Genomic DNA, 27,609 nt, shown 5'->3' on the forward strand with positions numbered 1-27,609 from the left:
TTCGTTCTGTATACCTCCTATTTTAGATACCTGCGCCATGGATTGGTTACGTCTAAACTTTGTAACTTATCGTTTTTTCCTTAGGGCCATCCTCTTGTCTCCCATTAGAATACTTTTCTACTCTCACTATCTGTAACATTAAAAGTATACGCGGGACCCTATTCAGATGATTTCTCTACGCAATCGACCGTAGTCATGTGCACCGACGTCATTGTCCTAATCATCGAAACATCCTCTATGCCAGTCTTTCTACTATTTAGAATACTTCTTCATAGCGAGCGTAGAACTTTTAGGCCGCTTTAAGTCTTTATCACTCCATTTTAATATCCGCTTTATTCCTCGGGGAGACTTGAGTCTAATGTATGGCACAATATCTCGTTTGCTCAGTTTTCCTTTTGAGCAGAAGCTAATGATGTACTACAAGATTATGGTGTGCCGCTTTGGCGAGTGTTTACATTATGAGTTTTACAAATTTATCCGGGGAGCTTATTTATTATTTCATAAGATCAATTCCCTGCGAGATCGTCACAGCTGTAAGTTAGATAAGTGGAGTGGTGAACAGAGATTTCGATTTAGCACTTGAAAAGTGACCAAACTGCCTCTGCTTTTCATCGGCCTCGATAATTTTTGGCCTGGTCTACCGAGAAGTTCGCCCGGTAAATAATTACAGCGTTGCGCTTTCAATTTATATATATTACATATTGAATTTATAACATACAGCACTCAATCGTCCGTGTTGACAGCGTGGTGGCAGGTATAACGGGGGGAAAAGAAGGGGAGCAAGGGGCGACAAAAAGGAGGGAAGGGTAAATAAAGACGCAGTGTTACTGTTTCTAGCCGACTAACAGTGGCCATCGATGAAAACGCGGTCTAGATACATCAAGAGCGTTGCGGCAACGGAAAGAATTCAGAAGCTAGTCTCGTCCGCTAGCAACGGAAAGGAAAGGAAAGGGATGGGAGATATGCTTCTGTCGTAGATTCAAGTGTTTCCATCTGGTGGATAACATAACGAAACAACAGCACGGCTATAAGATGTGGCTTCTTCAAGAAAGCGATTGCGCAAATAATCTAGCCTAGTTTACTCTATTCATACGCTACGCAACTTCGATGCCAGAATCCCGTTTAAAGATAAACGCATAAATTACTGCCGGACATTATTTATTTTTCATACGAATGAACCGAAGTTTGCGAAAATATCCAATAGAGCAAACACTTTTCCAATGACTTTGTATACACACAATACCACCTGTTTTGGCTTTGTTGTCACATGCAGCGGACTGTCTAGCGGGGAGCAGAGACCGATAGGACGTATGCAAAGCCATAACACGTCGATTGTTCTTTTTTGCTCCATATTCCTTTTACAGACGGCGTATAAATCCTGATATTTCACAACTACTCGGGTGCTGCCCAAAAGCCGTAGTGATTATTGTGTACATCTTTCAGATACGTGAGTTCGGAAGAATATTTGCTCAAATAAATGTTTACGAATCTTAATAGATTAATTAAGCTATATATAAAGCATTACAAGTTCTTCATAATTGTTGTTCAGCATAAAACAGACACCCCTGGCCCCAAAAGAACGAGGACCCCTTCTCTGACATATGCTGATTGTGAACACAATATTAGCGCAATTATCAGCAGCATTCTCGTAACAGCTATGGTCTTCGATACCAGACCTAAAGCCAGAAACCTTGTTCTCCGCCCCAACATCGACGCGAGCAGTTCTCGTTAGCAAACTAACCTGAGAGACTGCTTTTCCCAATGCTCCTGTATAATGATAATAGTAGTAGTCTCCTCGGATTTGGTCTGCGGGTTTATGCGCATCGTTGATTTTGAAACTGTAAGCCGTTCAGATTATTTTTTTCTTTTATTAATTAACATCATTGAAGCAAAGCAGTTGTTTGATAATATACCGATTCATTTCAGATTCATCCGGCCTCAACCCAATCCTATTTACTACTAGCCTCTTTGAGAAGAAACACATGTGAAAGCTTACTACTAGTGAATCACTTGAATAGAGCACTTAACGCTTCGAACTTACTTGAACATGTTAGTGATGACCTGAAGCGGATTTCGAGTTCTCGAATTTCCGAAGACTTCACCAAGGTAATCAGCTTTATTCATTATTTAGTTCTCCTTTTACACGAGTTCCCAAGCTCGTTCCCTAAGTTAAAACACCGTAAGCCTGAAAGCAAAGAGAAGCAGAATTATGAAATGTTTGCATCATTGGTGCACTTCAGTGCAATTCGCGCAGCTAGGCAGCGTGCGTACCGGCGGCGCTTGTGATTGACCTGATAGCTCAGTGTGTAGGAAGTATAAATATAATACAGACAATTAAATTTATATGCACGATACTAAATGTGGACGCACTATTCCCTTAGGTGGTCAATAAGGCCTACCTACCCCTGTCTGTCGAGTCGTATTTCCATTATGGTTTATCAAGGTTGCATAACTTTGTTCTTCAAGTTGCCAACCAAGTAATGAATGCATGGGCTACCTGTCCACCAAATATCTAAATGGCGTGTTCAATTGCGTAACTGTTCGTCCCTTACGCCCTCATTACAGATTCGCTTATCACTTTTTTAAAGCTTGCATACATGCACGTAAGTACGTGTAGCTTTCCTGGACGTACATTTCCTTGAAAAGGCTTCCAATTACCGCATCAACTGCGAGAACGCTGTTAGTATGCTACAAATCTGAATGCTTACCATGTACTCAAATAACATTATCTGCCTGGAGCGCAGACCGTACGACGCGCCCTGGGCAGCTGACATGATAAAACGTGATTTCCAAATGAGGACCCACGTCCATGTTCCTAGTGAGATTTTGTTGTTATATTAAATCTGGGCTAAAGAAGAAGTCATCTCGAATTATAGCAGGGCTGCATGATGCACACGAAAGAAACCGATGAAGCCAATGAGAGGGAGCTACAAGATATTCTAAGCATTGTGTTAAACATAGAAATCTGGCCCAACGACAAGCGTTGTACCAATGGGAAGTACCTCTACCGAGCGGCCTACGTTACCAAAACACACACACACACATTGAATTAGACTATTATATAGATGCGACGTATTCGTTGTGTTTGAAGAAAAAGAACCTACAAGCTGCATCATACAGTCACTCTCTTTCACTGAAATCACTGTGAGAGACTCAACGTTGGGTTCCTTGAACACCAATTGTTAGATGCGACAGTTTTATATATCGCATCGCCATTTAACCTAAAATGAGGTTATAATGCTACTTTTTGTCAAAATGTTTTCATTCTTTTTAAATCGTTAGTTAATGGATATACTATCAGCCACCGATACATTCGTATGCCCTTGTCTCCTTTTTGCCTTTCTCACCTATGTACACACACACGCCCACATCCGATTGCGGTCGAGTTAGTGTATAGATGTATGTGTTATATAAACGCCTGCTGTTGTTTATTGCTTTCTGTGTTTCAAACGTTTGTTTCGGTCTTTCTTGTTGTTGTCTTCTATTATTATCTTATATTAGTTATATATATATATATCATCGGAAAGCTTGTTATTTACTATTATCAATCTATGGTTTGTCCGGATCACAAAATATAACTTTCACACTGAGTTATTTAAACTTATTAGATACCCGTATGGTAAAGGCTTTATTGTTAAGAGGCGTATGCCTAACTAACAATAATCGTCCTTCAAAAGTAGCCAAAAGGCAATTTCCTATAAATTATAAAAACTGAAAACGCCTTCGACCCAGACAGATCGGCAACTTTTAAACCTCGAACGAACAAAAAGGTGAGAAAGTCTCTTTAATACTATGCTTAAAATTTTAACTAAGGATAACATTTTGTTAATAATATGATGATAATAGCTAATATAAATAATAAATAATAATAAAATGATAATAGCTTTGTAGAATAAAGAAGGAGCTTTCTTACGAACAATATATAGCACTAGAGTATTAGCAATCGATAAGTAAGAAATAAATTTCAATTACCTATTTACCAAATAAATATTATTACCTATTTAACAGCCTTGTTGTAAAGAAAGTTTTCCCGCTTAAATAGAAAGTACCATTTTTTATTCCTGTGACATCGTATTACGCATTTTTGCCAAGTGATGTACGCCGTCTCGTTAACATTAACCTATGTTACTATTACATTAGCCTATTAACTTCATTTTGGAAAAGTTTTCTAATCTCGTTTTGATCTGTTGATTCATGCCGAAGATAAAACCACGACGGTCGCTGCCCAGTAAACGGAAAAGTTGAAAAATCATCTACACAATTTTGACGGTGTTTGCCACGTGCGACCTCGCGTTGCTGTGGGATGGAGTTAAATAAGCTCGTTTGTCGAGCATATTTACCGAGCACAAATAAGGTGCCGATCAGCAGCTTTGTTTACAATACCCAGCGGAGTACGCCCTGACCGTCCTATCAGGCGCAAAGTATAATCCCTGTAATAAGTAAAAGTCTGGTTGGACCCTATGCCTTGGCTCCTCATTTGGAACCATCTGTTACGATCTCAACTTCATGGCGGCATTCAAGTTCTTATTACTGGTGTCAATTCTATACGAAAATTGGTCATTATGACTGCGTGACACTCGATAGAAGGCGAGATATTGAGATGCAGCATTAAGTCGCAATTCCTTGTTGGATTCAAAGATTTCATGAGGTACCAAACTCCAAATTTCTGTGTAAACCCAATGGATTTAAGATGGTTAATAAGGGTTGTGCGGCTTAATCCAATTTTTGGCCATTGTATGAGTTGTTAGTCTGCTATCTTCCTTCAAAAGCACTTTTAGATGACCTGTTATCAGCCACTGAAATTTGACAAACTAAGCTTGAGCAGCCCCTGACGGTAAAGTCGTTACCGTACATGAGACAAATATCGTGGCCTGTTTCGGTAGCATTTTGACCGATACCGCGGAAGGAACAGAAAATGCTTTTTTTTTTCTACTTCGAGGCATTTATTTCTAAGGCGCTCTTTCGAGTTGCAATATATTGTAGTTGCAGTGTGCTAACAGAGCAGAAAGAGCGTTTGTGAACGGTATATTAAAAACAAACAACACGTGAAGGAAGGTGGAAAAGGTGCGTTTCATGAAGCGTGAAAACTTTTTATCAATTTTCAGCCAATACGGGTGTTTCTTACATTGTATCATGTATATAAAAGGCCTAAGAAAAAGTCTAAACGGTAGAGTGTGAGACGAAAAGAAAGAAGAGAAAAGACATACATATAAGCGTTTGATCGAAGAATTCATAAGACTCCCTAAGGATCAAGTTATGCTTTTCACTCTCATCGAACTCATATTTAAATCTTATTGCCAAATGGAGGAAACAACATTCGAAGGTATATTGCCTTCTATCTTAATAGTATCTTGAAAAGTATAAAAGGCCAAAGCTGCAAAACAGAATGTGGGATAAATTGATCGTATAATAAAAGTAACAGGACATATTTTTTTCCTGAGTTTTTTTAAGATGATAATAGGATTGTTTTTCATTTTAGTTGGAGGCTACACCTTTTCTAGTCTTGTCGGTGCAATTTTGCGATGTCAAGTGACAGACATAGCATGAGTTATTTAGGCAGGCATCTGTGTCGTATCGGCATAAGCAAGATAGGCTGCTATCAACGCGATGAGTCTTAAAAATGCAGATAGGCGTTTTTTGCCTGGCTTAACAAAAGTTTAAAAAATATGGGTATATTCCCTATTAATACACTGCAAAATAAATCTTAAACCCTGAGAAAAGTGTGTGCTTGTTGAGTACCTGTTTTATTATTGAAGCATGGGCAAGTTAAACACGCTTCAAGAGATCATCCCCATATCACTTTGTTTATTCATTCCAGATTTGGCCTTAATACCCTTTAGATCGGCTTATAGTGTATTTTGTAGGATCTAGCGTCCTCTTTATATTACTGTCTAGTTTACGTAAAAGCCTTTATAATAACAGAGGTTCATAGCTAGATCAGCAAATAAGCAAAATCACCGAACAATTTACGCTAGACCTCTTTTCAGTCGCGCTATCATTGATGATCGCGAGTACGCTTCCGTAAGTTGCCTCGTTTTTCCCCAAAAGGTTTTTTAGGATAATCTGTTTGAAAGACGATAATCAGGCTTCACACTAGTGAGGCGAACAAAGCGCATCGTATGATGATTTACAAGGGGCTTTTAAGACGACTAACACTCAATGGCAAATCAACCTAAATTTTCTGCAACAGAAGAAAATTTGTACGTTTTAGATACGATTGGACACAGCAAATTATCTATAGCAGTGTTGAGATAAGGGCTATGGGACATCGTTTCCTGCAATGTCATCTAACAGAAAATAAGAATAAGGGACTATTAAAGGGCAGTAACGTTACGAATTGAAGCAAACTAAGTAAAAAGGACTCTACATTTAAACAAGGGTAGGACGTTTAGTGGCCTTATACGCTTACCTAACAAGCCGAATTTGCTTCAAAATGTGAAGAACGCCATTAATATTTCGTAAAAACTGTTACGGCTACTGGGTATTTGGGCCAAGCAGCGCTCTCTACGTGCATTTTATATGTTGTAGAAGCGGCGCGTATATATCACAGTAGCTTCTGGCTCATGGGTGAGCTATCACAAACTAGTTCGAATATCCGGCTCATGGACTTTCAATGGCCCCTAGAGAATGTCATCTTTTTTTTTCTCGTTGATCGAAGTAATTGTCTTTTTCAGTCCATACTAGCTTATGTGGGTAGAGTTTGGCCCTTTTTTCATTTTGTATTGTAGCCTCTGCTGCTTCTGTAGTGAGTCAACGGGTAGGCAAGCGAATCACAAGTGGATAAGTCCCTACTAATCATCAAAGACGAATGGCGGCGTCCTACAGCACGTCCTATACAACCAGAGATAGCAGGACAGGTTTTCTCATCATTGTTAAAATGGCGCAAAAAGGCCCGGTTGCTTCAATATGCAACTAATTCAAGAGCTAATTTTTCTCTGTTAAATTTTTATATATATTACATAATTTTATATATATATATATATTATATGCTATATAGTTTTAGTGAAAACGGTATGCGCCCATATGACAAACGTAAGGTCGACTATATTCAGCTATTCAGGCCCTTTAATACACATTTAAGGACAAGATACCTTTTAAATAGTCCCTAAAGACGCGCTTCGACAGTGTAAGCAAAGCGATACGATCAGTTCAGCTCCAAAATCTGCTGTCCCGGCTCAAAATAGAGGCTTCTTTTTCATAAATGCGTGTCTATTTTCATTTTTTTTTTAAAAGTTGCCCTTTACTGAAATGCGCATACTGTTGTGAAGCTAGGCAGCCTCACTTGACATGTTGCGTTGACACGCTTGAGCGTATACAATCTATATTTACTCGGCGCATGGCACGTAGAAAAAAGAAGTATTGATAAGTTATTTGTAAATGTTGCTCCTATCTCAATACTACACATAATGCAAACATATTTATCTCATAATTTTCTGATGTGTCCATGACATAAATCTGAAATAATTTCAAGAGCTGGTGGCTGAGTCTTACATCTGTTGAAAAGGGTCAATTCGAAAGAACAAATTCTATGTTTACGTAAAGAGTATGCAGATCAGTAAGAGCTTAGTTAAATGCATTAACTGTATGAGTTATTAGATATTTATTCTGAATATAAACATAGTAATCGTTTATGTTTAAATATTTATCTGCTAACCTATAATGACTAGCAGGTCTTCCTGTGCTTTGGTGTCTATTTGGCTGTCTGCGGGCGTATGTGAGTGTATCTACATGGGAAGCGCCGAAATTACCCCTGGGCTTGCATTCACATATATCCTCATGCTTCGCACGCACTCATAGAAGCAGTCCATACAAACGTCAGCGGTGCTCCTTCCTCTTTACTGGTGTTCTTGTTACATTTCTGTCGCCTCTGATTATGCACAACAATTTCTAGTGGTAATAGCTGGGACCCTTCCATAAACGTGTCCTTGTGACAAGTACATTCTATGTTCGCCGACTAAAATGTAGCTATTTTTCTACTGTAGAGAGGAAAAAATTTCTGGTAACCAGAGCAGTCGCAGTGAACAACGCGAAGGTAACGAGTCTTGCTGCCAACCTCTGATGTCGGGCGTACAACAACTACCGTCCCCCAACCCGATATTTCTGCAGTACCATTATTACCGGCTAGAGTCAACGCACGAAGGGTTCAAAATTTATCGAGGGACCAATCGCTTCTATGCTCTCAGGTAGACACATTAAAATGGCCCCATGTGGTCGAAGTCGTTTGTTTAGAGAAAACGTGAAAAAAAAAAGAAAAGTATTAGAACAACGTAGCCATATAAGGTCTGTTTCCGTAGTAGCGCAGTCAGCAGTATGTTAGCTAAACTGCCATCTTAGCGTGATGGCTTAGGTTTAAATACGGACGTAGACACACTTAGTTAGTCTGAGAGCCGGCTGTCTAAAGTAATGCCTAAAGGCTTAAGTGCCGAACGTTAAACGCGAAAAACGTTCGCTGTTTAAAGTTTGGCGGGCATTGGTTTCTTCCGCCAAGCGGCCTTTATTGTTGATTGACCATTAGACAAAAGTAGTTGATTGGTGTAAGTAAACAAGTATCGCAGATGGCGGTGTCGGCTCGATAAGGTCGAGGACCTTCTCGAGCAAATGGATGGACAATAGACTGCATACATGACCCTCATCGACCGCTTTCTAACGAATGACTGCTAAGCACAAAATAACAAACGGGACGTCAATGTTCGTAAGTGGCTACCCTTCTTGATTGTATTGAAGTTGTGGCCAAAACGAGGTGAAGTGGGAAACCTTTTTGGGCTGGACGAATAGGACGAAGAAGCGAGCAAATAAAAAGCACTGACAAATGCGATTCTTTGCCTTTTCCAACATGTCATCACGGAAACGTTCACTTAGGCGTATGAACGCTGAACTGTCTTCTCACAAGGGAGTAACCGACGCTGCACAATTAGAAGGAAAAAGTGATGGGCTGCACTCAGATTCTCAGAGTCTTCACGTGTTACGTACGTTAATCAAATCTAGTAAGTCTTGCATTAAAAACCAACAATACGAATCCTTCAATACTGGATATTCTGCAAACATCTAAGGGTGTTCTAATTCATTTCTCATAGTTGCACGACTAAGCTGATGTGAAACTTGATCACAAATACGCATTGCATAGGTTTCCAACAAGCTCAATATGTAGACGAAAACACTTTGTAGAGATAGCTACGGCTGCTGGTAATATTGTTGGTATTGGTTGTAGTAGGAAATGGGTTTTTAGATCGCGACGTATTTCTAGCGCACAGACATTTGAAGTGGTACGACCGGGCCAATATACGAGAACATTAGTTTTCACCCACTTCAGGCACGTCTCAAGTATGCTCAACTGATTCACAATGTCACGTAAAAACAGGAGGATCACCAATGACGTTGTTAAGTGATAACCTTATCTAATAAATGTCAAGGTGGATGGACTAGCAAACTCTTCTCAGCTCAAGTAAATGTTATAATCCAGCCGCAAAATCCGGCTTCTTTTGCTACCGCATGCAAATACCGTCGTGTGTTCTTTAAATAACAGTAGGGAGCATTGAACGGGATCATTAAGCGGGGTTATTGGTAAAGAGCACAACTTAATATCGACTTCAATTTAAATAACAATACCTTCTTTGGTAGGTCAAAATTAGACAAATATATATACATATATATATATATATATTCTCTGGTCCACAGATATAGCTTGAATTGAATAGGAACGATAAATGCTGGAGTACAAACATGTAACTTGCGTTATGTTATCTACTCGCCGTAACGCAATCATGGTCGTCCTTGATCCCATGAAAATCCTCAGAGATCGTTAAATACGAATTCCTCTAGGTCTCGACTTTCATAAAATCTAAAAGATCAATTGATAAAGTCTTCCTGGCCTTTTGAATATCGCTCTCTTACGATGTTAACCGTAGCTGGAACGTAATGAATGCTTGTTTTGTCTTCAATCAGTGCGTAGCATCGAACCATAGGCTATTTACCTGTCATACAATTCCGTGATCAACGTAGATATTTATCAACATTGATACCTACTTGTAGTCAATCTGGACTTAGCAATCCATGTAACCCCACTTAAATTGATAGGCGAACGTTTATAATTTGTATATTCGAAATGAAATTTGTACTTGATTTCAACTTTTGCCTGAACTGTAACAGTTGCTGTACAGTTTCAATGCACTGAGAGAAAAGCTTACCCATTTCCGAACAGAGCTATCACTGGGTTTGAATCAATTTATAATGTCGAATCTGTAACAATACCGTACGATCAGATCAGGAATCAGCAAACCTTTAATCCATTTATTATATTTCGTAGTAGCGCAACCCTGTCGGCTATATTGCAGTAGTATCATACGCACAGAGAACATCTAGGAGGCCTCGCATTAGTTTTTGCCGGGGTAGCGGAACAAATCTGCACTCAAATAAACAACAAGCAATCGCTACGTTTCGTGCATAAGCGGGAGCAGAATCGAATTCCTGAAGAAAACGTTCCCACGGGCTTAACAACAGCTGTTTGGTATGAGCGCTGCGTCAGGCGTTAAGTACTGAATACGTATATCAAGGTATGATACATGGTAATCGCGTCCCCCTGTGATCATTATCATGATAGTAGTTTCATGTGTAGCAGAACGGGGAAGACTTCCGGACTAGGCCAATTTTCTCATGGAAAAATAGGCGAGCTACAAAAACAAAGGGAAAACTACTTATCGTGAGGTCAAACACCTTAACAGCAATAACAAATAGCGGCACATGATTACGCACTTCGTTTACAAGTGTCGATATTACCGTTGAATCGATTTAAGAATCAGGCTTCGAACTTGTCTGATGTTACGATACTGCTAAGTTACCGTCACTTGGCAATAACGTACGGGACATTACTACATCATGTTACATGGTACATCATACTAATTCAGTACCGAGATTACCTGGCGTGCGTAATAACGTATTGTTGTGGTGAGCTTTTTATTGGCGTAATGAAAATGATCCTCCTGCTAAGCGGAAGAACAAGTGCCTCGGTTGTTTATATCAGCCTCTTACCCTGCTACGGTCAATACACGATGAACTCTAACAATGACATCTAACTATATATAATCAGCGCACAAAGTTGAAGTAATTTTGAAGAACGTTAAGTACGAAGTGTTTCTGTTTAGGTCTAAAAAAAAAAAGGGCTTAAAGACATTACTTTAAGCATATTCTCGAACCTGGCGAATCAGCAATAAAGGACGTAGCTTAAAAAAGTAAATTTAAAAAACGAGATGAAAAGTAACGAATCAGCAATCCTAAACGGTAGTAGTGGACTGCAGAAATTGTATTTTCTACGAATAGGCCTATCAAGACGGCCTATTATTGCGTTTATCGTAACCACAACCGGTTGCATAACAGTTGTAGGTTTTATGAAGCTAATAATCGCATATAAAAACGTGGACTAACTAAGAGTAATGTATATGTTTGATTATTTTACGAATCATTTTCTGATGGTATATAATGAAATAAATTAGCCATCTAACTGTTTAAGGGAATACTTTTATTTAAAAAAAGAAAAATAATCCGCAATCAAATGTTATTATGAATGTGTGTATACATAAATAATGATAAATAAAGATGTTAAAATAATCTCGCCAGAAAAACAATATAAACTCTCTTAGATTGTTTGATTTGAGCCGATTTCCATTTCAGATAATCCTGAGTTTTCATTTGATTTATCTGTAATATATATAGAAATAACATATTTTAGATAAATTGATGAAGAACTCTGAATGTACTGCAGCCTGAACAATGGGTCGACCCGCTACAAATTGAGCATATATTAGTTCCGTAAATGTCTAATGATCCTCATCATCCAACTGTGCTAGTCTAGCATCAGCAAACGCGTAGCAGATGGTTCTGTTAGTAAATTTACGCTTGCGAGCTTCTTCGATATATATCTAGATATATTTGTGTATCTTTGAAGGCCCGTTGCACCAAATCGATGCCATTTCATTCGACATTGGTGAGACAGAGACCAGGTGATTTTTAAGACATAGAACACTATACGTGGCCCCAATTGTGAGTGCCTCCATCGTTTAACTCCTTGGGGCACTACACTATGACTCCTTCTTTCGTTTCTAACACGTTTAGGCCCGATTTATGTATCTGTGTGTCTGACGCATGTGTTTTGCGGAAACGTCGTGACACACATAAAAGCACTACATCGCCTTAGCATAGGAAGCTGCTTGTCATTCCCGACCTTCTGTGTGGCCATCAAATTTTTATTACATAAATAAGTGCATCAAGATAACAATAAATACGAACTGCATCATCAAAGCTTTGAAGCACTTGACCCCTACACTGTTACGTAGTTGCTTACACGTGCGCTTGCTATACCAATATTCCTATAGCCAAAAAGGTCTCTAATAAACAGCTGGTAATTATTTTTTAAAACATTCGTCTGTCAAAAGAGTGTCGACCGTCTTTAAGCCAAAATTGTAGCAAATATTTTTTATATTCTAAAATAGTATCATTATTAATCTAAGTAAAATTGTGACAAGTAATTTTCGCATGCCTTCACCGAAAGCAGCCCAAAGGCTTTTGCAAAGGCCAAAACAGATGATTCATCAAATGAAATCCGGGCTATACGGCGGACGCATTGAGATTCCGTATCCAACTTCTCTCTGTTTTTACCGATAGCTAAAGATGCATGTGGTATAGGAGTGTCATAATGGAACACGACTATTTTTCTGTTCACAAGTGCCGGTTGGCTTTTTCAGTGGACTGTTGTAATTCTGTTAGTTGTTAACAGCGGGGGTGCAAGTCAATCCTTTTGTCAGGAAAAAGCAACTAATAACGTACGATTGCTTTCCAATACCATCAAACACGAATCACTATCTCCTTTGGATTCGGCCATCGATTGTAGAGCACGGTATTCAAAACGCTTTCCATTCACCATTATTTCTATATGCGGTCCGCTTTTCATCATTCGTGATGAACCGTTTGAGACAGAGCTCGATGTCGTTACATTTTTGTAAAGTTTCGTAGATACAATTACGATCAAATAAATTTGTCAATTTGTCTGCCACCGAAACGTCGAGCTTCCTGTTTTCCCAAGCCGATATCTTCCTTTTAGCTTTTTTTAAATGCTTTAAAATTGTTTGGTGGTGAATGCGTAATTTTTTGGTGCAATCACGCCCGCTGACATGTCGGTCCTGCTCAGCTTTTACAATACTTTTATTAATTTCCTTCGATCATTAGAAAGAAAGGCATATTCCAGAACGAAGGCGAATGCATTCTGGCCATAAACACCATATTTTTTTATGAGCGTGGGCAGTATTTGTGCTTTAACCGTCGTAAAATTGAGAAATACAGCAATTTTTTGCAGAAATTTCGGTTCAAGACACTCCATCTTAGGTTTGAATAAAAGCATTCCAATGATTTGGGCACATCTGCTAGCGCCAGATCTCAACTTCTAAATAACATCAACGCCGATCCTCATATTGATTGAGATATGTGATTTTGAATCCGTCTAACTGTAAAAACGATCGATATTTCTTTGACAAGTCAATATGAAAATATCTCTTGGTTGCTATACGAAACCCTAGCTGGCGTCATCATCGTCGATCTTGTTGTTGTTCTTATCGTCGAAGCCGCTTCCATCGTTATGTGTGTGTATGGCTGGTAACTCTCCTGTATACGGGTTTCCTGTCTTCTTGTCATTGGGGCAATGGTCTAAAGGGAGTGACAAGCATCGTCGTTGTATCCTCTCAAAGAAATCGACACAGTCTTTATTGCGGCTGCTGCTGCCGCTACCCTACGCTAAGCGCTGCAGCCGTTATCAATCCGGTGGTGATGGTGGTGATGCCGGTCTCTATCTCTCGGAAGACGCGCACGCAGACAGAGTGATAGGGCACAAAGCGGTAGTTCAAGGGCTAATGTAGACGAAAGAGTGCAAGAGGAAATGACCAGATGAAGTGTACCTTCACCGAGGACCCCGACATCAGTGATGACCATAGAACTATGATGGCGACGAATAACGGACGGTAAGAACGAGGTCTAAGCTACTTTTCCCAATTCTCTCCCTTTTTTCGTTGTTATTTCCACTGCTGATGCGACCGCTACAGACGTAGTTGTCACCAGCCAAGTGACCTACGATATGACCCTCCAGCTATACTAGAGTACCAAATTTATACCCTTCCCTCTTTCTTATTATCGAAAATACAGACGATATTAGGGCACTGATAGGGCAGAGGGTAAGAAAAAGTGATACTTGAAGTACAGTTCGTACCGGAAAAGAGCAAAACGAAGACCAACACAAGCCCCAAAAATGGTAACCGGTACTAATAGTGACCGTAGTTGTTATGAGGATTGACTGGGCAAAAAATGGCGACATTTATTATTATGGTAAAGAGCACATTCAGCCTAGCTAAGAACTATGGCGGGCTAGCATAAGACACGGTAAGAGGGACCTTTGTTCTTTCATTTAATTGCCTTGCGGCTTGAGGTCATCTTTTACTATCCCACGAATCGATTAATGTTTCGCTTCCAGCTACGTATCGGTAGCGATACTGCTAATAACTCAGTGCAAAGCCGCTGATATTAATTTTTTCTCTTTCACAATACAATCACTCGTTTCATTCTGACTAGAGTATCTCATTATAGTAGTTATTCTGCAATGACAAGTATTATTCATTCAGACAGTACCTGGATCATCTACTAGTTGAACCATTTCATTGTTAGAAAGCTTTACCAGTTCTTCGGCGACCCCGTTAAGCGAACGGGTCTAGAATTATTTATGCCACCTAAGCATTAGCATAAAATAGAATAGAAAATGTCACACATCGATTTAAGCCTTCATCTTTAAAGTCCAGCGAAAGCATATCAGCTACGACTATTTTTCAGCATAATCAATTGGCAATTTCGTGGACGATATCGACGATTTTTTATGGCCTAATGCGTCATCAGTATAATTAGTGGCTACGATAGAAGAGCGAAGCCAGTTGTTAAGAGCTTACTCGCCCAAAGCCTAGTCAAGACGTACGAAATGGCCAACTAAGCTGTGTGGCAGCGGCATGTGATGGAGCGTTTGACAAAAGTGGAAAGGGTCACGTTGCCCCCAAAGCGACCGTTTGTTGACTTCTCGAAGCCTGGGCAATGGATCAAGGCGTTGAAGACAGCAGGAGATGTTTACGGCTGGTGGCATAAACGTTTATTAGAGATTACTTACAGACATTCGCCAGATCCAGCCCAGGTGCCAGACGTCTGATGAAGTGCTTAACGGTTGTACCGGATGTAAAACTCGAATTCGCTATCGACAACGAGACTACACGGGATGAGCTTAAGGATCGTCTATTCGAGCGGTTTCCAAGAGAAACACGGCCTCACGCGAAAGGATATTCCGCACGGGTACGAGGAGGTGACGAAAACGTGCACGCGTTTACCCAATAGAAGCAATTTTTGCTAGAGTCTAAACGACGTGAAGGGATCGTACTTGTATGATGGCTTCGTGGACTTCCTGACTACAGTAACTTGCCAGATTTCACAGCTTGCGCAAGCTTACACGTGACTAGCCTTTGTAGCCAGACTAACGTGCGTAGTAGATCGACCTTCTGTATTTGTTGAATGCAAAGTCCTTAATGGTACCAATATTGGAGCAAGCAGGCTTGGACGTAGAAGGTGTCAGGACGATGCAACTGGCAGATTCTCGTCTAAACAACATCGTTCAGACGCTAAACTTGACGCAGGGGCAGATGTTCTTCGGTACGTACTTGTCAACGGACTGCTGCGCCGCATTAGAGGGAACGTGGTGCTCTAGCAGACTGTGCGAGCCCATACTGAAGCCGCAATTTTGTTTTGTCACTTTGAAAGGCGGGCGGACACGCAGGCATTTGGTGAACTGAAGAGAGTACTAAAGCGTTCCTATATTGGCCCGCGTATATCGTCAGGTCAGGAAGATAGTAACTCGAGTTGGAAATTGCCGAAGTACAAGGTCCAGAGGGAGGCGTGAACCCTAATGTCTGGCCTATTCAAAGAAACCGGCAGGAGACTTTAGATTGCAGAAAATACGGAGGTTCGTAGGCACAAGGCTTAACAGGAATATGCTCATTAGAAGATAGAGATTTGGTTCTAACAAAATAACAAGCGCCGCAGTATTTTATCGGTTGTATTAAAATGCTGCGGATGACCAGACAACCTCGCTACGGCAAACCTTGGCTAGGTTCCGCGTTTTCAATGTAGACTTAGCGGCGACCCCTACGTTCGGATGTATAGTGTAAGTAGCGCGGCCAGATGTTACGGCGCGCCCTAGATTTTTCCGTCGCCGTTACGTTTAAAACACGAAGCGAATCGAATTTGTGGTGGTACCAGTGCGTCCGAATGCTGTGAAACGTGCTAAGTGTAATTCCTGCCGGTCGCGTTAATTCAGCATTACCTTCAATATAACCACTATAATCTGGCGAAAGTTTGATGGCTTCAAAAAGAAAAACAAAAATGCGTTTCGCTTATTTCGCCGCAGTAGTTAAAAGTTAAGTACTCGCGATACAACATATAAACAAAATACCCGATAAGCAAGCATTCATTAGTTAGAGGCCAAAGACTTACAGGTCAAGAACGTAGTTTGCTGACGATGCATGTAAAGTTCTCGTTTTTTTTTTTGCTCTTATGAACAATTAATTCTTTTTCGGCAAGGCAAGACTTTAATCCCTTTAACTAACTGTTAGGGACTGGGAGCTCATTTCGAGCGGAACAAATTGCAGCCACAGCGAATAGAAGATAGTTTCGTCAACTATGCACCAGCTTTTTTGAAGCGGACGCGGATTCTCAAATTTTTCCGTGTAAACCGGGCACCCGTTTCCTCAGATTCCACTAATGCCACTAAGCGAACGCTTTAAGAATTGTTGTAAGTAAACGTTTTGTATTTCTTATAAGCGATGTGTATAGACAGGCAATCAGCGCTGCGAGACTTAAACCCGACAGTAAGAGTCGACTTTTCAACGAGAGCGCGTGATCAAATAAGCGTCCTAGCCATTGTGCAAGCACCACGATGTTTAAATAAGTACTTGTAGTACGTTTATACCAACCTTAGTCACCTGAAAGGGTTTTGCTGACTTATACTATCAGTTCAAAATCGGGACTATCTATTTTGTAAACTTTACTAATTCCAATTTGACTGTACTTGCAAAGACTGAGCCACCGCATCTTCTGTGCTATACGTATATTCTAAGGTAAAAAAAAAAAGAAGAGCGCGTCTTAAACCCCCTTTTATTCCAAATGTTTTGAATGAACTAGAGAATCACCCTTTTCGTTATTTTCAGGCCTCGTTCAAGTGAACCTTTTAGGATCACAGGTCACTCTTACCTTTGCTATCTGCCGATATCCGATGACTACAATCAGACTAACAAAGAAAAAAAAGTATCCCGGTACGTCGACGTTCATAAGGCTTCGTGCATTCTACAAACTTCTTGCAGATATTATTTATAATTGTTCTGAAGGTTGCAAGACGAGTGAGGCATCATTGGATCAACTGACTCGTAACATAAGTGTATCTTAGCTATTTGACTCCAGAATTTGAATGTGGTGTCTCCCTTCAGTAAACCCATTATTGATCGTAAAAAGTATGAGATCGAACCTCATCCATCTGTGAGAGGGGCAGTACTTACTACGGGCAAACGAACTGTGTGTTTTTGCAGTTTTGTTACAGTAGCGACGATAGGAACTTTGTCAAAATTATAAGGCTCAAACGTGCACTGTGGGGCTGAATAGAAGTCGCACGTTGTAAAGTGGCATATTTCACAAAAGATTGTATCTCCTCTATATAAGTAGGTTCAAATTATTAAGAAGTCTCTATTTGACTGAAAATATCAATCGTGCTCGCCACCTCTTATCCAGGCCAATTATCACAGGTGCCACGAAAGACAAAAATACTTTACTCGAAAATAGAAGACTGACGCCGGCTCTTATTTATTATTCTTAACTGCCAGTTCTTTCAAGTCTATCTCGGCTGGTTATTAAATATACCTGTGTGCGTACGTAGCGACACAAAGGTGTCACTATATATGCATGCTAACTTGTAAAGCGTGCGATGAGGTGGTATACAAATGAGTAATTTTGATGTAAATTACATTCGTGATTCAATAAAGTATTATATTTTTTGAACAGGCTATTCCGTAAATCTTTTTATGGACACCAAGCCTTATTTCTAGACCTACGCCTCGCTAGTCTGGAGCTTCTATACACTTTTCCTACAGTACAGCTAAATGTACATCTTGCTGTTTGACCTGGGGCTGGTACTTGTTTTAATTTTATTCTAATTCCACAACGAAATTTAGAAATTTTCATTCATCGCAAGTTTGAGACAAGCAGAGCCTGTCATATCTTTCTGTCGGTCTGTCCTATCTTTGCTCTTTTTTTTGGTTCTTCTTTTGGACCTGCTTAATTACTTTCACACGACGCAGCCACCACTGCCCTGGCTGGATGCTTCATTTTGAAGCACCCAGTGTACCACCGCTTTAAAGTTCTAAATAAGCGTCCTAATTTTTTTTTTGGTTCTGCTCCTTATTTTTCGAAGAGTGTGCAGGGGTTCAATGCGTAAATCACACGCATGCGATGCGCGAACTATTTAGTGTTTTTACCATTGTGTGAAGGTACTGTCAGAATCATAAGGATACCTGGCAAGTAATTGGTCGTTCCGCAGAAAAATTAGTCCTGTACGATTTGTTTTGTTTTTCTGCATTAGTTAACCTTTTAGCTCCAGATCATAGTCCAGAATCGTAAGATGCGCTTGCAGCATTCCAGGTTATTCTCTTTAATCTTCTCTTGAGGGCTGCTGCTTCTGATACATTTTCTCGTGTTTCTCAACCATGCCGCCCACTATAGCACCGTCGTATTCAGAATCCGAAAGACACCAGTTGAGGCGGTTTGGATTACTCTACAATTAAATGAACAAAACCTTTCCTTTTTATCTATATACTATCTCTTGCGATTTGCAATATGAATAAATAAAAAAATAATTTCATAATATGTACAGAAAGTAAATGTTTTTTAGGCTTGACCTCTTATATTTGAGTGTTTAGCAACTGGAGATCCCGGCTAGCCAACGGTACGATGATCACATATATATTGTATGAATAAGTGGCCTCTGCAAAGACATAGCTCAAGTGTCACACTATAAATTTGAATTTGCCGCTTCTCGCGAATGTCAAGAATATGTATCACATTAAAACTTTAAAAGGAAGATGAGCACCCTATTCGGTACCTTCTTTTCCCATCAAAGCATTTCACCAAATACGTTTCTTTACTTGGGATCTGTTCAATCTATTATGCATCTCTCTGTTCGTCTTATTTCACAAATGGCAGAAGCAAATAGTGAAGTTATAATAGAGCTCCTTATTCTTCCCTTGTCAATATAATATTACTAGCAGAATCTGGTCAAACTCTCGCTATAATAAAAAATTTAATGTTTAATAATTTTACTAACACATTTTCAAGTGCAAGAGCATATGACATAGGCTGATGACTTCGAGTATAATGAGATCACAACGTATACGATAATTGAATTAACATGCTTTATTATTAGCCCTACGATAGATATACTGCGAGAAAAAAATGTATAAATGAATGGCATTCAAATACGACAACAGTGTCCTATTCTTTCTACGCTATGATTTCATTTCTTGTTGCTACCTTAGATAAGGTACGCTTATCTTAAACTAGCTTAAACTGGTTATAGCTCTTTTAGTAGCTTCTACATAATTTCTCCAATACAGTTGCCTATCACAGTAAGTAAACTGGAAAAAAAATCTTTATACTGACTTTTATTACAAACAGTAGCGTAGGATACCGAAAATGAAGCGACAAACATCTATGCAATAGGGTTAGGTTATAGGCAATAGCGTAGCTAATTTGGCTAAATTTGTTGATGGCTTATTTATTTACGACGTTATGAGGTTAAATTAGGTAGGCACATTATACAAAACCACTATGATCTATGTCCACAGTTTCTAAAAATGTATCTTACCTGTAGATAGTGCTCCTGATTGTCACGATTACCTTGAATCATACGAAGTTTGTTTAAACCTCTGACACTCAAAAAGTTTTAAATATAAGGCAGAATTTCGATGTTCCTTTTAAGCAGAAAAGAACCAAAGCCCCTCTTGCTTGTCGAAGATACACTCTGTACTGAACAGCTGATCACAATCTATCTTTGCAATCTCTTTGCCAGATCCCCTCAGATTCATAGCTGTAGAAGGGATTTAGATCATTGTGGGGAACTCGTTACTTCTTTTAAATGACTGTTGCAGAATATAAAATAGCGATCGAAGCCTTACTTTAAATAACAATGCCTGAACCATACTTGTAAATTGCCCGCTGTCTTTCGGAAATGTGTTTTCAAAGCTAAATAAAGATTGCTCGAAAGGTATCTACATCCCCAGAAGCGTATATGCGTCGTAAGTCGAACATATTTTATGTAATTAACAATATTAGACGCATGCATTTCACTACATGCTTCTAGCGAACTAGGCCGAACCCATAATCCAAAGAAAATAAAGTCCTAAATGTAGTCTATTCTCTATGTTTCGAGTTTTACACCCGGTATTGCCGTTCGGCATTACATTACCGAGACAGCTAACTGGCTCCCAGCCATTACGAAACGAAGTCTATCTGGCTGTGCCCAAGTTCAAACCTAAGCCCCAACGTGTCCTTACGATCAATAGGCAAATACGTTACCTACCAAGCTATCACGGGGACAAAATGTAGTCTAGCCAGACAGATGAAATACATTATTTTTAAATTAAAGGAGGATTCCTGCGATCTGTTTTACTGCTGTGTATATTACATTATTGCATCAGCAAGCCACACTTCATGACATGTTAAAGATTATTAGTCGAAGTAACTGTGACGAAGTAACGGCAGCATCTAGTCGCAGTTGGGAATTGAAAACATTGACATAGTAAGGTGTTTCTATTTCCGTGAGACACAATATTTATTGAACTTACTTTACGCAGGCGACTATGTTCAAATATAAGCTGCTACGACGAACGAATAATTGTCCTGTAAATACTGGCTTGCCATTTACCACGGAAGTGATCTTTTTGTGAGTAACTTATGATATACAGAACTTCATGCCCAAAGCATATAAATTGAATTTCATTTCGTTGTAATAATGATAACTGTGTCACTGACGCCTAATGTCAGAAGGACAGGCAGACAAACAAACAGTGGAAAGATGACGTATTATAGTGTAATGGGTTTGGCAAAACTTGGTACAAAGTGCTGCAACCTGGCAACAAGTAACAGTTTACGAAGATAACGTTTGACGCCATTTTTTCTCAAATAGGACAAAAGCAATTATTTGGATAACTCTGGCATTCTTTTTTGCGGTCACTTCGCCCAAACTTGATGAGTTTACCAACGTCCTGCTGTGCAAGCAAACACGTTATATTGCACGATCATCCTTTTGGCCATCTGGCTTTTCTGAGTCAGCAATTTTACCGTCCGTTGGTCCTTCTCTCGGAAACAGTGCCCCCGGACCCCATTGTATTGCCTAATTTATTATCTATATTACTCCAGTAACGTCAAACGCTGCTAAACCGCTTCTACACTAGAAGGTTGGACACTAAAACAACAGTGCAACGCATAAGCCAGATGGTACTTCAACAGTCCCTGATAGCTGACGCGAGTCGGCGTTAACGGGCGCTGCCTGCTAACTCAATGTCGTCGCACCGCTCAGATGGTGCGATCTCTCCATCGTCCGATCTGACCACAGGTGTCGAAAGGAGATTGTGTTTTTCCACACTGCTTTTGTTACGTAAACTTTAGAAAGGCTTCCTACTGACGTCGCGTGGATTAACTTTAGTACACATATATTTCACAATCACACCTACCTGTCGCCTTGATTTTAGGCGTCGTGGAGGTGACTGTCGTCGTCGTCGTCGTCCTGATGGTGGCGTAGTGGTTGTTGTTATCGTATTCGTCGAATCAGTAGAAGAACAAACACAATTGTCCACGACTAAAAGTGCAATTAATGGCACCCAATTATCGATACATTCACATATCAAATGACACAACACAACGCTGTTTCCATGAACCGTTTCCTTTTAGGATTTGACGCTTGCGGATTTGAACAGAAAAAAAAATGTTGTGTGGTTAATCATATGATGCCCCTCTTCATAACCAAACAGTTTTATCAAGTAAATTATGTCTATTCCTCTAGCACACTAATCGGAGGAGTTTGTCACAGACGGTCTCACCTTTTTTTAGTCGTTTCATAATCTATTAACAGATTGAATGACGCGGGCGTATTTGCGCCCGGCTATATCTGAAACACTGATTGATGACGCTCTGAAGAGCTTTCCCTCAACATACAGAAAAAGATGTGGTGTTCTGTTGTACCTAGCCAAGCTAACGAGTCAGTAGATTGGGTAATGTATATGGGTGTACCTTACAGCAGTTTAGTTGCTGCTGCTTGAAGATTTGAGACACCCCCGCTACGTCCTGTCTGTTCTCCTGGGTAAGAGTGTTTGTAGAGGGCGCTCCGTCTGTAGGAGTAGGCGAGGGAAATATATACGAAGGGGGCGCGAGGAAAACGGGGGAAGAGCGGCGCCTCAGGTCGCATCCACGAGAATACAAAAAAAGGCATAGGAGTGTGGGTGCCGCCAACCAAAGGCTCAACGATAGTAGCTAAGCAGGACGGACGGACGGCCAAAAAGAACCAACAGAGTATCAGCAGCAAAAATGCAGCATCCTGACTCCTGCATGTCGGGTCGGCGGATACAACAGAACTGAAGGGAAAAAGGGGGTTAAGCTGGGAAGGCAAAGGGAATTAATGCTAAAAGCAGCGCGGGAGTAGCAATGTAGTAGCGACACGTAAGAAATGGAAAGAACGAGAGAAAGAGAGAGAGAGAGGGAGGCAGGTAGGTAGGTCAGGGGGCTATAAGAGGTTGTAGGTCCAAGCATTGGCCTGCAAGCCCTTTGCATATCCGCTATGTTCGTTGATCGGTCGCTTGCGTGGGCCGTAAGACCAGACTGCCGAATAAGCTAGGTACTGGCATTTACGGATATAATATTCGGCTGTTCGTCCTCACTCAACTCACGCATAGCCGCATGCGTGTATTTCAAACGGTAGTGAACGCAATGAGGGTAAATGGGGCAGGAGTCAGGTAGGATATCAGAACGAGTTACCATTATGCGTTCGAGAGAAATTTAGCGAAAATAAATGAAGAACAATGCACTCCTAACGCTGCCGCGACTGCCGTCGCCGCCATTTCCCACGCGCCCTTGATGCCTGTATGGCTTTGAACTCAGCCAAGGTCACCTGACTATAAGTGTATAACGAAAGCTGTAGCCATGGTGCTACCGACGGACTATAATAGGTTTCGTTTATTTAAACAGTTGGGTGCCTGAACACCGCTTTTTGTGGCACAAGAGGTAAAGGAAAGAAAAGGTCGTGCAACATCACTTAGTCAAAATGACGCCACAGGCGATGTCTAAGGAAAGCCACTCGGGTTAATTCGGACCAAGCGTCTGGTTCCAACTTCATAATCACTAACCATTCACTGTTTGCAAGATAAACGGGGTCAACGGTAACTGGAAATAGAATCATGTTGCGTTCGTAGAAATAAGCGTATGAACAGTTTATTGACTCTGTCTTGGCACTATCAGATAAGACAGCGTCATGAGCATATCTTTATTATGGCGTTGTGGGGTTTCTAAAGTCTGCCACCCGAAAGCTTGTGATAATGACAGCATGTTTTTAAAGGACGGAGGGACTTTTAACCTGAAATTAATCGAGTTGGTGATAATTTTCAGCTACTCGATCCATGGGCGCAGACTTTCATCACTTTTGCCGTATTTAGACGCTTTGTATCACTATATAACTTCTTTCATTCATAACAACTGTAATGTTATGATAGCATCTAAACGGAAATTCTTAGTAAATGTGGCCAGGAGGCAATACCACGTCAGTTTTTTTTGCTTCTTTGGATATGATCATGTGAAAGCTAACCGTGACCGCTTACAAAAAAAGGCGAAACGCATAATAAAGCTATACCGACAAAAAATGCCAAGCGAAAAGTAATTGCTTCCCGCTTATACCAGTATGGTTTGCTCGACTATTTTTGTACATGATAACACTTGGATTCAGATTAAGTTTGACACATTATCGAGTTTGTCAAAAACTGATATACAAACGTCACTATTTCGAATACTGACTGGAGGCGATGAAGGTTTTTCCTTTTAGATGCAAATTACGTTTAGTACCCTTGTGTGTGTGTGTGTGTCTGTGGAAAAGGATGGGTAGGTGCAAAAACTGGGTGTTCATTTTGCCCTACCCGAGCGCAGTGTTGTAGACGCTGATGCGATTGTTATGCAGACGTATAAACTAAATGGGTTGCCTGGCTGCAAAATTCGGTCAATACGAAATGCAATTTTGGGCGTTTCGGCCAAAAATATTATTATATAGGTAATAATTCCAAGAAATCTGATTCAAATCCTAAGAAATTATTTGTAAAGGTGCAGTTGCAGTGGGCGCTTAATAACCAGAGTTAAACGAGAGTAGTAATGTTTTAGCACCACAAGGGAAATTGTTAAAAGCTTGTCTTAATTAGGAGTGCGCCATTTTATACTGGACTTTACATAGATTGATACCAATATAATAGGAAGTAGCATATATATATCGGCCGTAAACTTGAAACGGCACATTGCAGAGAGCTGACCTGAAACTTCGACGAAGAATGCAGCTGGCTACTTAACACAGGCGCGTTTATTACCTAGATTCCTTTTGAAACTCTATTAAAAAATAATCTTTAAATGTCAAAATCCAGTCCGTACACTGCTATAGAAAGGGTTCAGTTCTCTATGCATGTTCACTTGGCCCCGTAATTTGGGTGCTAATCTTAGGAACACCTGGTGGTCTGTCTAGCTGTCGAATCTAGACATAGCCACACTTGGTTCATGCCGAGAGCCAGCCGTCTGATTTAACGGAAATACCAGATGTGAAACTTGGAAAATTTTGTATCTGTTCACGTGAGTGTATGCAATCGTTTGCAGATAGAAAATATTATAAATAGAATATAAAACATTTAAAAGAAAATCCTTTAACTCAAAGTTTGCCACTTATTTGTCACAAGCTCGAAAGCTTCTAGTAACTTAGCCACAGCGCTACTATATGCCTTGAAACGACTTTAAAAATAAATAATTTGCAAGCATATAGGCATCTATAATCCTGTATATTATACTACAAAAGCCTCGTCGTCGTGCAGCAAAGGCCATCAAAATGTGTATCCTTTATTTCTCTTTTGCCTCCTTGGGAAGAAAAGTTCTCTTGCGAAAGGCCTCAATTTGTACTAGATACTATGTGCAGATGCCCAAACTTAAACACATGGCATGTTACTATTATGCAAACTTCGCTCCACCACATTTAGAGTCAGGGCATCTTTTGAACTCAGTTTCCATATTGTTTGATGCTTACTGTGAAAAAAAGAAACCAGAAGATACTGCTCTTTTTGCCGACTTCATGACTTACGTTTATGAGCCACAGATCTGCTGCCTTCTACTCAGCGCATGAATTACAGCGCTTGTCATTTCTTAGTTCATCGATTCAAAACCTTACCTAGATTGTTGTATGTTTTTGTCTGCTAATTCCCCGGTTATACTAACTAATATCTATTATACCATGCCCTCTGTCTGTCATTTTCATCAACACGGCTTGCTCTTTACGTGAAACTTTCTGCGCCGACTAACTGTTTAGGTAGCAGCCCGATGCCGTTCTATTCTTATCGGTTCTGCAGTCCCCTTTGTTTTATACTTATATGCACGTAAATTTTCGACTTTATTTATTGCACGCTTCAGAGCATTGTCATACAGAGTCGTTGTTATTCCCAAGGAAGACGAGATGCACCTGATGTTAACGTAGCGGGAGAATCCAGCACGCCTTTCTCTACTTTCATATTCGCTATTTTATATAAGCTAGGCTTTTTTTAGCACTCGACCAACTCCATAACTACGGAAGGCTGTTCAATGGGTGAGCGAAGGGAAACCGGCCTGTAATTAGATTGATCCGATTATATCGGTTAACGCTTATTCAACTATTCATAAGAGTTATTTATGAACAGGTCAACACAACTAACCTTTTTTTTTATACGTTTTACCCGTACCTTCTTAATGTTAGAGTTGTTACTTATTTTGCGTCCGCTGCTCGAACATCCTTCCGTAGCACGCGTAGTTATCCGAAAGACCGGTCTAACTCAGTTGCTAACATTTTTCACTTCTCGCAGATTTCTCAGGCAATTTCTTATTTCTACCTTCTGTGCTTAATTTAAATCATTGTTCACAAATAATAACGACACTACTTATACTCAAAAACATTCGAGTTTCTTTGCAATTGCTGATAAACTTAGCGTCTTGTTAATTCGTTTTCAATATATCTAAACACTAATAACGGAAAAATCTGACCGATTTATTTTCTTCATGAGCGTTTCATTCGAACAAGAGATACGTACTTTCGGCTTGATGACAACGACATTAGATGAAATTTTTACAGTGATAATGTACAACATAACGCACAACTCATAGGATCATCATTCATCGCATAGGATCAATGCGAACCACTTAGTCTCTTAATTGTCCTGTCTCTGGTTTGCTTTTCTTATTTTTACTAATACAGTAATATCAATTACAGAGCAATCGCAACGCATATCGCTAATTTAACAGCCACTTTAGAAACCGTATCTTCGCTTCGTACCCAATTAGATAACACTTGTCTTCAATCTAGACGATCTTGTTGAGTTTATTTTCTTCACTAGAGCTCTTCGTGTCCTTACCATATTCATTATGTGTGTTAATCCTTTGCCTCGTTAAGTTTGACGTTTATTATATGGTTTATTCGGGTCACATTATCCTGTTTTGCGAAACTTTAGCTGTTTTCGCACCGGTCTTTATTATTACTCTATTTATGAGTTAAGCATTTTTCAACTTCAAATTATTTTTCATCCAGCCTGAGTGAAGTTTGGGTGTATAATGCTGCGTTTTAGTCATCAGATGGGCTTTTCCATTATTGACTAGACCCATACGCCCGCTGCTATCATTTTTTAATAAGTGAATAGCTTCTTTTTCGAAAGTACTGATAGTTATTGCTTCAACTCCTGTAGTTTTACTTACTACCCCCCGTGCTATGCATTTATGTGTGCGTCGGTTTGTACGATTGCTACACGTCACGAGAATAATTACTTATCAAGTGTATAAGTGTTTTCTCAAAGACGCAGTGTGTGGAAAGCTACTATTTGCTTTAGCTTCTCATTATATTTCACTTTGCGGTTCTTTTCATTTGCACGTTTCCGATAGCCTATGAACGTCGTTGAGACTTTAATCATGCTTTTTTACTCGATCTTTTATAAAATGATAAACTTGCATTTCTACCATATTACTGAAGGTGTTACTTTGTCTTTGAAGACGCTTGCATCACTACAACAGGCTTATCCATTAATTTCTTTTCTAAGATTCTGTAGAACGTCAACAATTTTGAATGACAATTTATTTTGCTGTGATGCGACGCAGCGTGACCATCAGAGTGCAAGCAGTGCATGAGATTTTTCGACCTTCTTGATAAAGGATGACTCTCTCCGTCACAAATCATCATAATTCATTACACTACTCCCC

At 39.9% G+C, this 27,609-nt stretch overlaps 2 protein-coding genes across 11 annotated transcripts in view; one reads left to right on the top strand and one right to left on the bottom strand.

The window, feature by feature from the left end:
• The window catches only part of LOC111254915 (uncharacterized), a 34,824-nt gene extending 12,338 nt beyond the window's left edge, over positions 1-22,486 (bottom strand). Inside the window, exons 1-4 of one of the 10 annotated variants that reach the window (XM_086975700.1) lie at positions 22,206-22,472; positions 21,840-22,065; positions 19,973-20,004; positions 2,042-2,185 (exon numbers count right to left, since the gene is read on the bottom strand). In XM_086975700.1, the coding sequence (XP_086831826.1) occupies positions 2,042-2,124 (83 nt within the window). In that variant the 5' untranslated portion in view covers positions 2,125-2,185; positions 19,973-20,004; positions 21,840-22,065; positions 22,206-22,472. Of the gene's footprint in view, positions 1-1,741; positions 1,839-2,041; positions 2,186-19,972; positions 20,005-21,839; positions 22,066-22,205 lie in introns of those variants that run through there. The other 9 variants (XM_086975703.1, XM_022816308.2, XM_086975704.1 and 6 more) reach the window with 9 other exon arrangements.
• Positions 13,849-27,609, top strand: part of Snx27 (sorting nexin 27) — a 34,409-nt gene continuing 20,648 nt past the window's right edge. Inside the window, exon 1 of the mRNA XM_086975697.1 lies at positions 13,849-14,000. Within this exon, the coding sequence (XP_086831823.1) occupies positions 13,927-14,000 (74 nt within the window). The 5' untranslated portion in view covers positions 13,849-13,926. The remainder of the gene's footprint in view (positions 14,001-27,609) is intronic.

This window comes from Varroa destructor, unplaced genomic scaffold, assembly GCF_002443255.2.
Source record: "Varroa destructor unplaced genomic scaffold, Vdes_3.0 BEIS01000007.1, whole genome shotgun sequence".
NCBI classification, from domain to species: Eukaryota; Metazoa; Arthropoda; class Arachnida; order Mesostigmata; family Varroidae; genus Varroa; species Varroa destructor.